This window comes from Molossus molossus, unplaced genomic scaffold, assembly GCF_014108415.1.
Source record: "Molossus molossus isolate mMolMol1 unplaced genomic scaffold, mMolMol1.p scaffold_m16_p_1, whole genome shotgun sequence".
NCBI classification, from domain to species: domain Eukaryota; kingdom Metazoa; phylum Chordata; class Mammalia; order Chiroptera; family Molossidae; genus Molossus; species Molossus molossus.
Genome location: NW_023425344.1, coordinates 215,632,920 through 215,650,389, shown reverse-complemented (window position 1 = coordinate 215,650,389; position 17,470 = coordinate 215,632,920). Strand labels below are relative to the sequence as shown.

General features: G+C 39.2%; 1 protein-coding gene across 4 annotated transcripts in view; it reads right to left on the bottom strand.

Moving 5' to 3' along the window:
* Nucleotides 1–17,470, bottom strand: part of SLC38A6 (solute carrier family 38 member 6) — an 80,279-nt gene that overhangs the window by 2,571 nt on the left and 60,238 nt on the right. For all 4 annotated transcript variants that reach the window (XM_036272362.1, XM_036272354.1, XM_036272345.1 and 1 more), the window contains exons 11-16: nt 16,151–16,230; nt 15,479–15,579; nt 8,538–8,662; nt 7,233–7,377; nt 7,032–7,126; nt 6,579–6,856 (exon numbers count right to left, since the gene is read on the bottom strand). In XM_036272362.1, coding sequence (XP_036128255.1) covers nt 6,773–6,856; nt 7,032–7,126; nt 7,233–7,377; nt 8,538–8,662; nt 15,479–15,579; nt 16,151–16,230 — 630 coding nt within the window. In that variant the 3' untranslated portion in view covers nt 6,579–6,772. The remainder of the gene's footprint in view (nt 1–6,578; nt 6,857–7,031; nt 7,127–7,232; nt 7,378–8,537; nt 8,663–15,478; nt 15,580–16,150; nt 16,231–17,470) is intronic.

Sequence of the window (17,470 nt, the reverse complement as noted above, 5' to 3'; positions counted from 1 at the left end):
GGTTCGGTTCCCGCTAAGGGCATGTACCTCGGTTGCAGTTTGTCCCCGGCCCTGGTTGGTCGTGCGGGTGGCAGCCACTTGATGTGTCCCTTTCACGTCGATGTTTCTCTCTCTCTTCCTCTTTCTCCCTCCCACTCTATCTGAACAAAAAATGGAAAAAAATGTCCTCGGGTGAGGATAAAAAAAAAAAAGAATCAAGATTCCAAAAAGACTGCAACTGCTGAGAGGATGAGCTGATGCTAACAAAATGAAATTCAACAGCACATAATAGAAATAACAGACGTGTATATGTACAAATATATGTATGTGTATGTGTACATTCTGTCATATGTAAAAAAATTAACGTCTGTAGCACAAGTCCTAGAAATCTGACAGTTCGCTTAGAAAAAAGCCGAAGCTTTTATTGACCACATGCCTAATGAGCCTCAAGTGTAATGTCACTGTGGAAAAGCTGATGAAAAATCAGAGTATGTTGATAATATTTAATAATATTTAATACAAAACCACAAAAATTATTTTTCTGGGGAAGAATACACATCAATAGTGCAAATCAACTGCATTGCTGAGGATTACTTCTAGATACTACTATTTCCTGATCAGACTGCTGACCAGGTGGAAAACTGTGATTTGAAGAATAGTCAAGTAATAAAATTGTACATATATTCAATTCAGCGCATGACAGAGTGCTGAAGCTCTTCCCAAATATCATGTAACCTAATTTTTCTAATTTGAAGAAACAAAGTGTATTCCCTCTGGTTGAGAGAAAACTCAGTGTTCAAACATTGAAGGCCTTCAGAGAATTCAGAGAGTTAAAATAACTTGTCCAAAATGAGACAGAAAGAGGTAGAACTAGGATTTGAACACAAGTAAGTTAGCCTCCAAATTCTTCTTTCAAAAATATAAATACAGCCCGGCCAGTGTGGCTCAGTGGTTGAGCATCGACCCCTGCACCAAGAGGTCACCAATTCAATTTCCAGTCAGGGCACATGCCCAGGTTGTGGGCCCGATCCCCAGTCAGGGGCATGCAGGAGGCAGCCAATCAATATTTCTCTTTCCCTCTCCCTTTCTCACTCTCTAAAATCAATAAAGAAAAAATATTAAAAATATATATATAAATACAAATATATATATGAAAAACGTATATAATTTTTCCCCTGAGTTAAGCAGTTTCACTTATCAAGTCTACCTGAAAAGGTTCCATCAGAAAAATCAAGGCTGTATCTGAGCTTTATTCAGGTACAAAATGTGCCTAATTTAACTTCACAACTTTAGGACTGGTATGACTCCAAGTACGTAATATGTGCTTAGTATATATTTGCTCAGTGACTTACCCAGCCCTTTGCTTGTAATGTAAAACAGTCACATTTTATCTTATACTGAGCATAAGATAAAACACAAACACATTCAAACATGTGAAAAACATTTATCTGCCAGTACAGTATTTTTTCTTTATAGCATCCCATATTAGAATGTCTTTAATCCATCTGTCTTTTTTTCCACCCCCCTGGCAACTCAATTTCCCTTTCCACCCATTTACTCTGTCCCACAGGTGAATGAACCTCTCACTCCCACCTGTCCACCTGGCCATCAGCCAAGATGAGTCTTTCTGCTCCTAATTGCTCACCTGAATTGACAGCCTGGCAAAGTAGGACAGTGAATCACGATGATAGTAAAACATGTATCAGATTGTTTATGAAGGATGAGAAACAAAGAATTCTGATTGCAATGAGGAAACCACATCCACAATATCTTTATTCATCCTTCATCAAAATTTCACCCTGGCCAGTTCGGCTCAGCGCTTAGAGCGTTGGCCCCTGGACTGGAGAGTCTCAGGTTCGGTTCCCGCTAAGGGCACGTACCTTGGCTGCAGTTTGTCCCTGCCCCAGTTGGGGTTGTGTAGGTGGTGAACACTCAGTGTCTCTCTCTCTCACATCGATGTTTCTCTCTCTCTTCCTCCCTCTCTCCCTCCCACTCTATCTGAAGATAAATGAAAAAAAAAAATGTCCTCAGGTGAGGATTAAAAAAAATTTGTTTTCCGCCCTGGCCGGGTTTCTCAGTGGTTAGAGCGTCGGCCTACGGTCCTGAGAGACGCGGGTTCGGTTCCCGCTAAGGGCACGTGCCTTGGTTGCAGTTTGTCCCTGGCCCTGGATGGATCGTGTGGGTGGCAACCACTCGACGTGTCCCTTTCACATCGATGTTTCTCTCTCTCTCTCTCTCCCTCCCACTCTATCTGAACAAAAAATAGAAAAAAAATGTCCTCGGGTGAGGATAAAAAAAAAAAAAACACTTTCTCAAAAAAATGTGTTTTCCTACTGCATACGGAAAGATTATAGAAAGATTACAGTAGGAAAAAATGGATAAATTGTGTGTTTAAATTAGAAAAGCAAATTTCTCAGTACTACAGAAGGTTCTGAGAAGTTCTAAGACCAAAAATTACGACACCTAAAATTTAGGCAGAGTAATTTGCAGGAAACAAACTATGTTTTCAACAGGGACAATTCTAACAGCCCCGGAGTACTGTCAAAGTGCCAAGAAGAAAGCAGGTGAAAATAAATTGTTTGGGTCCCTGTGTTTCTAGCATCTACTTTCCATGTCTATACACTGCACTGGCGATGTCATATGAAAGACAGCTCAAATGGAAATGCTCTCCACACCCAGCCACCAGCAGATTCTCTAGTAACTTGACCCAGCAAATACAAGGGCAGAGAATGGAGAAGAGGAAAATCTGTTTACCTTCCAAAGAGATCTTCCGAATTCATTAACATCTTCTACAGTGCTCATATGACCTCGATCTTAGGCTCTACAACTGTTTCAGGTTAATCGGCTCTAAGACTGTCATTCATGGGGGACACACATTTCAAATATAAACCAGTACTACTTTCCCACCTATCTCCGCTCACCACCCCCACCCGCTCCCCCAAATGGGGAAGGAAACAGTTGTTGAATGTGGATGCTTTATATGTCAGACAAATACAGAGTTGCAAAGATGATAATGCGTTTAGAAAGCTGAGGGTTATTTCATAACCCACTTAAAGGCCCGTGTGAAGTGGATGGTTTGTTTCTGCTTTCCCACTGGTGAATTACTAAACGGAGTACAAACGGTGCCGTAGTAGGAAGAAACACTCCAGTACAGGAACAAATAAAGCCAGGTAGGAATTGCCAGGTAACAAGAGAATCAATCTAGGGTACTTTCAAGACTTCAATTCTATGCTTAGCTTGTGCTGAATTTCAGATTCTGCTTCTAGGTGAAAAAGAAAAAAACAACAACAACAAAGATTTCCAGACCTTGGGTGTTTAAAGGGCCTTCACACAGTAAATCAACCCACTGCTGTCTTGTTTTCTCCACAGCCAGACTGAAATAATACAGCACCAGCAGAGGTGTGAATTACCCCCATTCATCTTAATGGAGTGTTAACTTCAAAGGCTTGTTTTAACCATTTAAATGCTAAGCTCATGAGTAAACATTCCGTTAAAAAAAGTACAATTTAAACATTCACCCTCAACATATGAAAGTAATTTATATTCTCAGCACTTCGTCTTTTAATTTAGCAAACAAGTCTCCAAGTGTTGGAAAAGTATATATTTTGTGCTTAACTTAGTTTTATTTTAAATAGTTATTACCTAATAAATTATGAACATTAAGCCCATAATGAGAAGGCCTATATTTCCCAGGAAAAATGCTGAGTACTTGAACAAGGTTTTTTGGTAATCCTGGTGAAGGGGGCAGTACTTTTACCAGCCATCTCATTAACTTCTTCCAAACTCGTGGGGAAGTTGTGACTCTAAACAGACAGCTAGATAAGGCAGAATATTACAGTAAAACAAAAATAAACACCTCCACAAATAACTTTTCTTGTTAGTCACTAAGTTTTGTCCAGTGTTCAATAGGTTACTCTGTCCCTTTGCCAAACCTCCCATGATCCTATCCCATGAGCAGGTGACAAATGTATTAATTGATGCCCAGCTGTCATCACACTTAACATTTGCCCCAGGGGGCATCTTGCATCTGTTGCAGATTTAGGGTTATTTTGGTATTACTAGAGTTAGATTTATTTAAGCAGCTGAACACCTATTTGTATTTGGATCTGTAATTTCATAAACAGAAAAAGCAGGTACAAGAATGAGCTTATCAGGTTGACGGACTCTGGCTGACCTGAAGCCACACGGGAGGCCATGCCTGGCCGTGCCTCTGGGGCCATGCTAAGTGCCAGTTTCAGAAAGGCATTAGTAGGAGAGTACAGCTGGGGTAGAACTGTGGGAAAGCACTAAAAACAGTGCACATGGGGCCAGTTCCCCTGTGAGTGAAGGCAAGAGAACAATTCTAAACATAATAGTTGTACACGATGTAAGATGAAGAAATTCCATGTCCCTGATTGAAAGCAAATTCATTTTACTGCTTCAGATAAAGGGATGGGAGAAAGGGGATACATAGCTAATCTATGAAAGGAGCCTGTTTCAGACTGTACCTAATTTATACAAGGTCATCTAATCCCCCCAACACCACTCTGTATAATTGGTATTAACTCCATCTAACACCTACGTGAAAGTGGAGGCTTTAGAGAGGTTATGTCGTTTGCCTAAACTCACTGAAATTGTAATCTAAATCTTTCTAACCACCAACCTGGACTTCTTCCATTTCACCATGCTGATCTCAGGTTGCCAAACAAGTATTTTAACTCAAAAGAAAAGCCCATTTTCTAAGTGGGAAGCAAGGAGGCATCTGCAAAAGTGGATTTCCATACATGCAAACTGGCACTTTGCATGCAGTTCCCTACTTTACATGTGCACAGGGGTGGGATTACATTTTTACTGATACACCCTGGCTTTGGTAGGTTGCTAAAGTGCCCTTTACATAGCATACTCATGGGGAGGAGAGACCTGGCTTCTCATTTCCAACCAGAAATAAGCCACATCAATGGGAAGACTGGAATGATTTATAACCTCCAAACAAAACATGACATAAATCATCAGTATTTGTCTCTGTTTGCCAAGTAGAAAGTCCCATGTTTTAGTGACAAACAAGAAAGCTCAGAGAACTTTCCAATCCACAGCCAATCATTACAGCTCTATCTCATAATGCACAACAGAGAAAAATCACTGAAGTTTCTTAGACAGGACTTGGAGTCAGGGTAAAATACCAAATGGAATAATCCCCCAGTTTTGTTATTAGTGATTGATGTTGACATTAGCCCACAGGCTAAGATTCAGTTTTGTATACAAGCTTAACACATTGATTTCTTAAAAAACAAACAAAAGCTTGACAATATATTTAATAGCATTAAAAACTTCTGCTCTGTGACAGACACTGTTAAGAGCATGAAAAGAGAAACAGACTGGGAGAAAATCTTTGCAAAACACACATCCAATAATGGATTGGTATTTAAAATACACAAAGAATGCTTAAAACTCAACAATGCAAAAACAACCCAATTTAAAAAACAGGCAAAAGAGATCTGAACCTCATCAAAGAAAATACGCGCAGATGGCAAATAAGCATATGAAAAGATGCTCAACATGTATGTCATGAGGGAAATGCAAATTAAAACAACAATGAGATACAACTATATACCCATTAGAATGACAAAAATACAAAACACTGACAACACCAAATGCTGCTGAGGATGTGGAATAACAGGAATTCTCATTGCTTGGCGGGAATGCAAAATGTCATAGCCACTTTGGAAGGCACTTTGGCAGTTTCTTACAGAACTAAACATATTCTTACCATACGATGCAACAATTGTGCTCTTTGGTATCAACTCAAGTAAGCTGAAATCTTATGTCCATAAGAAAACCTGCACAGTTTTATTCAAAGCTGCCAAAATTTGGAAGCAACCAAGAGGCGCTTCAACAGGAAACTGGAAAAACAAACTATGGTATATCCATACAATGGAATATTATTTAATGATGAAAAGAAATGAGCTATCAAGCCATGAAAAGACATGTAGAAAACTTAATTGCATACTGCTCAGTGAAAGAAGCAAGTCTGAGCCCTGGCCGGTTTGGCTCAGCGGTTAGAGCGTCCGCCTGCAGTCCGGAGAGACCCGGGTTCGGTTCCCGCTAAGGGCACGTACCTCGGTTGCAGTTTGTCCCCGGCCCTGGTTGGTCGTGTGGGTGGCAGCCACTCGATGTGTCCCTTTCACATCGATGTTTCCCTCTCTCTCTCTACCTCTCTCTCCCTCCCACTCTAGCTGTACAAAAAATGGAAAAATGTCCTCGGGTGAGGATAAAAAAAAAAAAAAAAAAGAAAGAAGCAAGTCTGAAAGGCTAGATGCTATATAATTCCAACTATAGGACATGTTGGAAAAGGATCATAGTTTTTATGAAGACAGTAAAAAGAATAGTGATTGCCAATGCTTGCATCAAGAGTGAACCCTAATGTAAACTATGGACTTTAGTTAATAGTAATGTATTGGTTCAACAAGTATAATAAATATACTTTCTGCTCAACATTTCTGTAAAAATTAAAACTACCCTGAAAAACAGTCTATTATTTAAAAAAAAAAAAAAAAGGCAACAGACCCACAAACAAAAGATTGACCTAATACATTTAAGAGCATTCTGAGTTTGTTTCTTACCTTGATTAAAACTATCATGAGCCCACTTTCCCTATCCACTCCCAGTTTATTCCACGTTTCTGTTAACAATGTTTATAAAAATGTTAATCCATATAACATTTTCATAAAGTGTTTATCCAATGTGCCTTCCAGAATTATTCCTTTTTGCAGGTGGAGGTTAATTATTCTTCATAAGAAATGGGGAAATATATCTTTCATTTATTATTTATCCAATTAAAAATGATGAGTGCTAAGCTGAAATTCCCAACCAAAATTCCAAAGATGAGCAAAATAAAAGCCTGTGGAAATAAGGAAAAAGATAAGAACAATTAGAGCATTTAAAAAAATCTCCACCCTCTCCAATAATGTATGTTATAGTTGAAAGTACATTATTCTTGATGTAGATAAAATAATTATAAAATGACAAATTATTTCTTAAAATAAGATTCTTAAAAGAAACAAAGACCAACCTACCCCAAGCTTTTTCCATGACAGAAAATCCTCTCTGCTAAGCTTAAGATAAAATAGTCCTGGGAATACAAAAATCAAACACGTTGATGTACTGGAACCTTTAAGGGGGAGGAAAAGAGAAGATTATTGCCAGGTTCAGATGTGAGGCTGGATGACAATTTTATCCATTTTATTATGTGGATTTTTTTCAAATAGAAAACTTACCAACTACACCAAATACATGCTTAATGTCAGGAACGTATATTGCAAGTAAAACAATGATAATATTGACTGCTAGAGTGATCAAAAAATGGTGAATCCATGAGAATGGAAAATTGGAGAAAAACATCATCATTAAAGCTTTCCTTGCCTGTATAACAGAAAGAGAAACAGATTTAAGCAAAGAGAAAGTGTGAAAGCCAAAATACTGGCTCAGGCAAACACATGTGCAGTACCAGGGCCATGCTATTCCTGTCCCCCACACCGCGGAGTTTTCAAAAATATAACATGAACTATTATCACTAAGTGTTTATTATTCATAAATTAAGAAATATATATTTCTGTGTGATCTTCATAAAAGTTATTTTGCTTTAATTCTTAAAAAAATGTTCACATGCAACTTCAAGTTGCACAATTTTCAAAATTAGCAACAATAACACTGTGATGAAATCTCAGAGAATTGTCTTCATTAAATTCAACAGAAGAATAAAAGGTTTGAAATGAGAAAAGAAATCATGCCATGGGAAAGAAACACCATTTACTATTTTATTTTATATTCTCTGTTTCGCAGCATGTAAATATGAACACGAATCCATGACACTTCCCACTGCTAAGGCAGGCAGCAGGCGGTCACATCCACAAACGTTTACACAGCCCCGCCGCCGCCTGGCCGTGCAGTCTGCACACAGAGGGGCACGAAGGCTGAAGGCCCGGTTCTTACGGAACGCACTGTTCAGGAATTGAAGACATCCATGCGGAAGCATTTACACCCAAAGCCTTTGTTTCCATTTTCTCAGAAATTCTTACGTTTCTTACCTATGGCAACTAAATGCATGATGAAGATCTTGTTCTGCCCCTTAACTTTTAATTATAGAGCAAATAAAATAGTTTGACTAAGATGAAACTAGAATGTCTATGTGAAAATAAATTTACAGTAAACCAGAGGAGCTTATTTTTGCTGACTTGACTTTTTCCTCTTCATGCACGTTCTTTTGAAAACAGAATACAGAATTAAAAAGGAAAAAAACCCTCCAAAACCTTAGAAGAACTACAGCCTCTAAATTGGAAACAATGCTGTGGGAAAGAGTAAATCTAAACTAATCTCCAAAAGCACAAATTAGCTTAGTGGTTCACTGTATTTTTGTGCTTTCATGGGGCTATATGCAAGTATGAGGTCTTTGATCAATTACTTAACAAATGAATAAGATATACAAGACTAGATGTGATTCAAACATTCTAGTCTGCAAAGAATTAGTGTTGCCACATTAGGGAGCTGCTACACGCAGCAAGGAAATCTTTAAGGGTACTTACAGGGAAGTGGATGAGAGGGACTGTCAAGAGCACAGCAAACAATATGCATAACTTCACAGTCCTGACAACAACATCATGTGGCAAGTATTTACTATAATCTTGGAGTATATCAGACGTGACTTTGCCTGTAAATTTTAAAAATAACAATAAGAATCACATTAATACTACTAAGATGTCAATAACAGCAAAATTATTTTCCTTTGCACAAAGGGATCTTTTTTATTTTTTATCCTCACCTGAGGACATTTTTCCATTTTTTGTTCAGATAGAGAGGGAGAGAGAGAGAGAGAGAAACATAGATGTGAAAGGGACACATTGAGTGGTTGCCACCCGCACAACCCAGGCCGGGGACAAACTGCAACCGAGGTACATGCCGAACCCAGGTCTCTCTGGACTGCAGGCTGACGCTCTAACCACTGAGCCAAACCAGCCAAGGGCACAAAGGGATCTTAGATTTTGGATTCCCAGTGCCCAGTCAATCTCCTGCCTTTTTTCTCTCCTATGAAACACAGAGACATCAGGTAAATATCCACTTGAAACCCACAATCTCTTCTTCTAATGACACTAGAAATCAGCACAGGCAGAACCTAAATTATGACTTTCTCTCTCTCTTCCTCTCTCTCTCTCTCTCTCTCTCTCTCTCTGAAGGTTGTGAACATTTATGTTGTTTGATTTGTAAAGTGCTTTCATGTGTATGTACTCCTGAATTTGGTCTGCATGGTAACAATCAACGGTCGGTAGGTCACAGGGACAGAGAGGGCACAGCTATACACCTTTTTTGTTTTGTTTTTTTTTCTGGTGCCAAAGCCAATACTTGTTCCTCGATACCGCATTTTTTCTAGAGTCTCATCGAGTTTACCAGCTTCATGTTACCAGCTTCATCAACATCTCATCTGTAAAGTCATCTGTCATACAAGTTTTAGGGAACTGGCTTCCCTGGCAAGCCATGTGTGGTCAGTGACAGAATCTGTATCTGCTAACCATGCCTTGCTCCAGGTGTTCTTCCATTCTCAGTGTCTCCCACACCCCAAGCCAGACAAGGGGTATTCAAGTAGGGTTTTCAAGAACATTGCATATCACTGCCTTGTAGGGGAAGATCAATTTGTACTTACAAAAGAACAGTGCTTTTTTAAATTTGAGTGTATATGTTTTAGAAAGATGCTTTGGAGAAAATAAGAGGCAAATCAAACACACCTCTGTTTTCAAGAATCTTACATTTTGAAGGGCAGTTGAGTACACACATATATATAACAGTGTATAAACACAGATACACACATAAGTGGCAGAAGGTCTAAACAAGTAGCTATGGTGCCCTGGCCAGTTTGGCCCAGCGGTTAGAGCGTCGGCCTGCAGTCCTGAGAGACCCGGGTTCGGTTCCCACTAAGGGCACGTACCTCAGTTGCAGTTTGTCCCCGGCCCTGGTCGGTCATGCGGGTGGCAGCCACTCGATGTGTCCCTTTCACGTCGATGTTTCTCTCTCTCTCTCTTCCTCTCTCTCCCTCCCGCTCTATCTGAACAAAAAAATGGGAAAATGTCCTCAGGTGAGGATAAAAAAAAAAAAAAAAGTAGCTATGGTGACTCTGAACAGAGAATGTAACTATGGCCTTGGGATGAGCAAGAAGGAAACCCAGGAAGGCATGGGGAGAGTCATCATGATATAGTGGGTGGTGGGATGGTAGAGAGGGGCTTGAATTCTGGAACCACACAGACTAATGTTCAAATCCCACTACTTAATAGCAAATGAACTTTTCAGAGTCCCTTGGTTCCTACCTGTAAAATGGGACAATAATATATATTGACCTATAGAGTTACTGAGAGCATTAAATGAGTTAACGCATGTGTGCTGACACTCAAAGATGTGGGAAGAGATTCTAGGAGCAAGAACTAGCCCAAACAGAAGCCCTGAACTAGCAGAGGGAAGATGCATCAGAGAAGTGTGTTCCAAAGGGCCCGCGGTGGCCGCAGCAGAGTGTGCTGTAGTGACACAGGGGTGCGAAGGCTGGAACGCACCTGACACCCAGCAATGGAGCTCTTCCTTCCAAGGACTTGGCCTCGATCTGGTAGGCTACAGGGATGCAATGACTTAGGAAGAATAGTGTATTATGATCTGAACTAAGCAGGACAAATTGGGAGAAAAAGAGACCCAAAACAGGGATAACAGAAGGCAACTGTCATAATCTCTGAGGGGTAATGAGGATCTGGACTAGACTAGTGATAATGGAAATGGGAGAGAAACTAATTGTCTACATTATCAAAGATATCCTTTAGATAGTGTGCAGCTATGGACTAAGTAGGAGATTAAAGTTCAATTCTATTCCTAAATCTGTGAGATACTTGTAAGTTTAGGAGAAATATGGCAAACTATTTTTTCCCACCTTCTGAATCATAAAAATGAGCTATTAACACTTATTGTTTAACAACCTCATAGACTTTTTTAATGGTCTGGTTATTATGCAACATTTGGGCATTGGCCTGGCTCAGCAGAAAAACACTTTTTTCTTTCACCTTAAAATGCTTTAATATCTGTAATCAGAGCCAGTAGTGGTAGTCTAGGTACATACTTATAGGTCTCTTTAATCTGGCAAAATTTAAGTATTAACCAAGCCTTGGGAGCACTGGACGAAGGAATCCCAAGCAGCTCCAGAAGCCTGAAGAACTAGATGTATTATATATTCAAAACATCTGGCTCAGTAGTTTAAGAGTGTCGGCCTGAAAAGTAGCAGGTTCGATGCTCGGTCAAGGGCATGTACCTGGGTTGCAGGTTCCATTCCAGGCCCTGGTTGGGGCACATGTGAGAGGCAACCAGTCGATGTGTCTCTCTTATATCGCTGTCTGTCTGTCTGTCTGTCTGCCTGTCTCTCTCTCTCTCTCTCTATCTCTCTTCCTCCCTCCCTCCTCCCCTTCCTCCCTTCCTTCCACTCTCTCTTAAAAAAAAAAAAAAAAAAAGTCAATGGAAAAAATATCCTCGGGTGAGGATTAACCAAAAAATAAATCTGTTGCATGTCCACTTTCTACTTTCCCAGGATTAAAACCTTCCTTCTGAGCCAGTCAGCTCTGTGTTCTTAGCTGAGCTTTACCATATGTAAGGAATAGAGTACAACATGCTTCTCTGGATTCAGACAAATCTCTACAAATCTCAGTAAGGACCTGATGGTGATCTTTGCAAGCTGCACATGCTACTGAAGTCAGGAGGCTGTCTGTCCTGTTTAATACACACTGTCAAACTGGTTTGAAGACTATAAAGATCACCACAGAGCAGCAGGAAGACCACTGGGTCAGCATTCAGGAGGCCTGCTACCAATGGTGACAGATCCTTCACCACTTTGGGCTCTAATTACTCATTTATAAAACGAGTTGAAGCCTTAACTTATGATGAACTCTTTTGATTTAGGTCTCAGCAGGCTCAATTTGCAATTTATTTTCATAAGACTGAGAACTACTGTTGTCCAGATAGAAATATACCATAAAATATTTTCCCTGGTTATGATTAACAATCCAAAAAAGAAACACTGTGAACAGCAAATCGGTATCTGCCTCTTCCCCTGTCTTTGGAGAAGAAAATGTTTTTACTTTTCTTTACTTCTTCCTCTCTTTCTTTTTATCTATCTATCACATACTTACCTACCTACCTATCATGTGATTTTCCTTAGATGTGCAGTTCTCCATTCTATTAAATGTGGGTACTCTGAACAATCTGCACTGGCAGCGAAGGGTTGAGTCAGAGACAACATAACAGCTTTACCTGATAATCTGGAAAATCCCTGTGTAGTAAACTTTACATTTACATGATGAAAATGTTTAGCCTCTCTGTTCAAGCATCAATAGATAGATGGATGGATAGATAAGACAGACCAAATTAGATAGATAGATAGATAGATAGATAGATAGATAGATAGATAGAGTTTAAGTGAATCAGGTTATTCTAAAAGTCTACTTTGTCAAAAATTTGGAATGAAGAAACTGTGGGTTCTATAACATAATTCTTGAGGCGGTAGCACAGATAAAGATATTGACTTTGGGGAGACTCAGAATTAGACTCGAATCACAACTTATTATTCATTAGCTGGTCAAATTACTCAACCTATATGAACCTATACCTTGCAGAGTTGTTACAAGGATTAAGCTAGGCAATGTATGTAAAATACCTGGCACTTACATAATAAATGTTAGCTCAATAAATGTATTGGCATCTATTTTTCCTCCACTTCCCTTTCAATTTAATACCGCTCCTAAGCGTCTCGTGGTAATTTATGTAACTATGTCTCAGCTATCCTGGAGATTTGTAGGCCATCTGAGGTTTCTTCCAGATAGCTCTATTTATCCAAAGGGAGAAGAAGGAGGTCCATTTTTTGGACTTTTTGTCAATATTGAAGATCTCTAAATATAATAGTATTTGTGCCAGGTGACAATTTTAATTTAGAAAAATATACAACTATTCTGCTATACTAAGGTTTTGCTGAATCCCAACAGAGACCCTGCTATCATATCTTATTGATATAAAAAAAGTCGTACTGAGCTAAAGTCTATAAAAAGCTAACAAATCCAACAATCAAAAATAGAGCTTATGTATTTCAAGAATTTTGTTTCATTAGCAATGATCATAAAGCTTAACAATCTGTTTTGACTTTCTTTGTAGTGTACCCCGCAGGGCACCCTGCTCATGTTGGAAACTGCTTCTCCTGCAGAGCACACAGAGCTCTACCGCTCTTATCCTACGTCGGAATAAAATGCAAGAGCAGCTTTGGATTAATGAATGACCTTTACAACTCTCAAAATAACATAGATAGCAAGGAAAGGACTATTGGAGCAATTATAATTTTCTCACACACTGAAAGCTCTGAGATAATACTCACAACATATACTGAAAAGTTATCATATTTAAATTTCATTAAAGACAGTAGGAAGTACAATGCTGAAAAATAGAGCACCTGTAATTATGCAATAATTACAATAGTAATGATGATAATAACACACCATCAGCAGTAGCTTTCCTCTGTGGGAGATTGCTATGTGCCAGCCACTGTAATAGGCATTTTACATATAACTCATTACCTCCTGGCTACAACTCTATGCAATTATCCCTTGTTACAGTTTAGGGGATGAAGACACCATAAGGTGAAGTAGTATCCTGTTCAAGGTCACAAAACTAGTTAGAGCAGAGTAGTTATTTAAACTATATTTGTTGGATTTCAAAATCCATAGACTTTCTATCAGGCTTAGGAAAGGTAGCTATGCATGTAAATGCTGTCCAAAAAAGTTGTCAGACATGGACAAACTCTGAGAGATAAGCAAAGCCTCATTACAAGCCATCAAGGATGGCTAAAATCTGAAACGTGCACAAGGCTATCAACTGTGAAATCAGTCATAACAGCTGACTATCACCAAAGCAATAACGGCCATTGATTTAGGGAGTTGTTATGAAAGCACTCATGAACTGAAAAGTGCCCTAAAGAGTTTGACAGATTAAGTATAATTTGTTATAATGTATCTGTTTGCAAATTAAATAACAGAGCTCACTTTTTTTTATCTTGTTCTAGACTTCTAAGTTTTACTTTTTCTTGAGGTTCTTAGCAAAAGAGAAAAAAACGCATATCGAGCAGGCAATTTTTCAAAAATAAATAAAAGAAATATTCCCTTTTAATTTATAGATTTAAAAGAATCCTTTTTAAAAAATTATGAAGAAAGGTCCTGGAATCGTATGAATCTCATCTCACGGCAGAGTTCTCTGAGTGTGAGTATACAACTATAGTTCAGCATAAAACCCTCTCCTTTCTCAACTTGTTCTTCTGCAGTTAAGATGACCAATTCTCCCAAACTGTTGAACTAGAGTCTAATATATTGAAAATAAGATTTATTTTAATATATATATTTTTATCCTCACCTGAGGACATTTTTGCATTTATCCTCAGATAGAGCTGGAGGGAGAGAGGGAGGAAGAGAGAGAGAAACATAGATGTGAGAGACACATCGACTGGTTGCCTCCTGCACAACCCCAACGGGGGCCGGGGACAAACTGCAACCGAAACACGTGCCCCCAGCAAGAACCGAACCTGGGACTCTCCGGTGCACAGGCTGACACTCTAAACACTGAGCCAAACCGGGCAGGGCTATATATATATTTTTTAATCCTCACCTGAGGATATATTTTTACATTTATCTTCAGACAGAGTGGGAGGGAGAAAGGGAGAGAGAAGAGAGAGACACATCGATTGGTTGCCACCCACACAACCCCAACTGGGGCTGGGGATGAATAGCAACTGAGGTATGTGCCCTTGGTCTGAATTGAACCTGGGACTCCCTGGTCCACAGGCCGATGCTCTAACCGCTAAGCCAAACCGGCCAGGGCATAATATATTTTTTAAAAATAAAATCATTATTGCACATTTTTTCTTGTAGAGAGACATCTATGTCCCTAAACCTGAGGTTTTATTCAGGTGTTTAAGAAAATGTTTATAGCCCTGGCCGGTTTGGCTCAGCGGTTAGAGTGTCGGCCTGCGGTCCCGAGAGACCCGGGTTCGGTTCCCGCTAGGGGCGCGTGCCTCGGTTGCAGTTTGTCCCCGGCCCTGGTCGGTTGTGCGGGTGGCAGCCACTCGATGTGTCCCTTCACATCGATGTTTCTCTCTCTCTCTCTCTGTTCCTCTCTCTCCCTCCCACTCTACCTGAACAAAAAATAGAAAAATGTCCTCGGGTGAGGATAAAAAAAAAAAAAAAAAAATAAGAAAATGTTTATATAAAGGTATTAACGTTGAACTTGATCTACCTATATAAGAGAAAGAAAATCAATTCTGTAGGGCCCGTAGAGCCATCACAGTATTGCAGTGAATTCTGGCAGCCTGAACAAATTAACTTACTAATGAAAGGCAGAAACAAGGTCATATTCAAGTGTGAGATCAACTATAGAACAATTTATTTTGTCGTCTATAATTAAATAATATACTTACCATAAAAAGTGAGATACCCAAAAAGTGCTGATATAAAATAAATGAGAAAACTGAAAACAATTGCTATGTTGGATACATTCTGCATTCTTTTCCTTGAAGACCTAAAAGCAAAAATGGCAAAAGTAGAATCAGTGATCTGATTTATATCTATAGCAGTGGTTCTCAAACTTCCTAATGCTGTGACCCTTTAATATAGTTCCTCATGTTGTGGTGATCCCCAACCATAAAATTATTTTTGTTGCTACTTCATAACTGTAATTTTGCTACTGTTATGAATCACCATTAGAAATATGTGTTTTCCGATAGTCTTAGGCGACCCCTGTTAAAGGGTCGTTCGACACCCCAAAGGGGTCACAACCCACAGGTTGAGAACCGCTGATCTATAGAAACAAATCTCCAAGAGAGTCAAAAGGATTCCTTAATCATTCAAGACCTAGTTCATGTGTAATTATACACTAGAATTCCTGATTTGAAATTACTGCACAGATTATGCTTCCAGGAAACATTCTCAATTTGGAGTTGTTTTGGTTGTTTTGCTTTGTTTTAAACTAACACTTAGAATCCAGTGATGGGAGGAAAGAATTCATAAAGGAGAATGTCATTCAGTCTGAAAAGCCTAGAAGTAAAAAGACATACTTAATACATTTAAAATATTCCAGGATTCTATGGTACCTTTGAAGTTCACAGTATATGGGCAATACTGAGGTATGGCAGAGAAATGAAAAGGCCATGGTTGGTATGGCATAAGCACTCTGAAAAAAAAATTCAAAGACAAAATTATTAAATACTACTGTAATAAAACCACTACTTCATTTGACAACAAGCTCAGTTTTTCAAAAAATCAATTTGGTTAAATTTATTTCATTTTTCATAAATTTATTTCATTTTTCACACACATTTTGCGTGTGTGTTAAGAGAAACACAACTATGATCACTAGTAAATCTTTCCCTTGATAGATGGACTGCCTGTACTAGCCAGATATTTCTTGGCTGGGTTCTGTACCATGTAACTTTTACTACAATCACTGCTCCTCATACATTATTTGGATAAGATAAAAACAATTTAGGTGGGATAAATAACATTTGGGTAATATTAGAAATAATAACATTTTAGAAATAGTCTTACTATAAATCTCGGTCCTTCTTAATGTATTCATTAGGACACTTAAATACATCTTCCTATACTCTAAGCAGAAATGATCGCTAATGCTTTTGAACCTGCTTTCACCAACTCAGTCTAAGGTAGTATCACCGACTTACTCTAAGGCAGTGGTTCTCAACCTTCCTAATGCCAGAAACAGTTCCTCATGTTGTACGTGGGTGTATCTGCATGTGGGAGGACCCGCCTGGAGAAGGATAGAGGAGCGGTGTCTCGGTTCCTAAGACCATCGGAAATATGTGTTTTCCAATGGTCTTAGGTGACCCCTGTAAAAGGGTCGTTTGAGCCCCAAAGGGGTCGCGACCCACAGATTGAGAACCACTGCTAAGGGAATACTTAAAATATTAATCAGCCCTGGCCGGTTTGGCTCAGCGGTTAGAGCGTCGGTCTACGGTCCAGAGAGACCCGGGTTCGGTTCCCGCTAAGGGCATGTACCTCGGTTGCAGTTTGTTCCCGGCCCTGGTTGAGTTGTGCAAGTGGCAACCACTCGATGTGTCCCTTTCACGTTGATGTTTTTCTCTCTCTCTCTCTCTTCCTCTCTCTCCCTCCCACTCTATCTGAACAAAAAACGAAAAAAAAATATATATTAATCATATTCTAGCATCTTTGCCTGGGTTCTCTTTCAATGGGAATGAATGTGATTTATTCTATATTGGCAAATTCTTAGCAATCCACTGGAATACATGAACATAACTTTTTTTTTTTTTATCCTCACCCGAGGACATTTTTCCACTTTTTGTACAGACAGAGTGGGAGGGAGAGAGAGGAGGAGAGAGAGAGAGAAACATCGACATGAAAGGGACACATCGAGTGGTTGCCACCGCACAACCAAC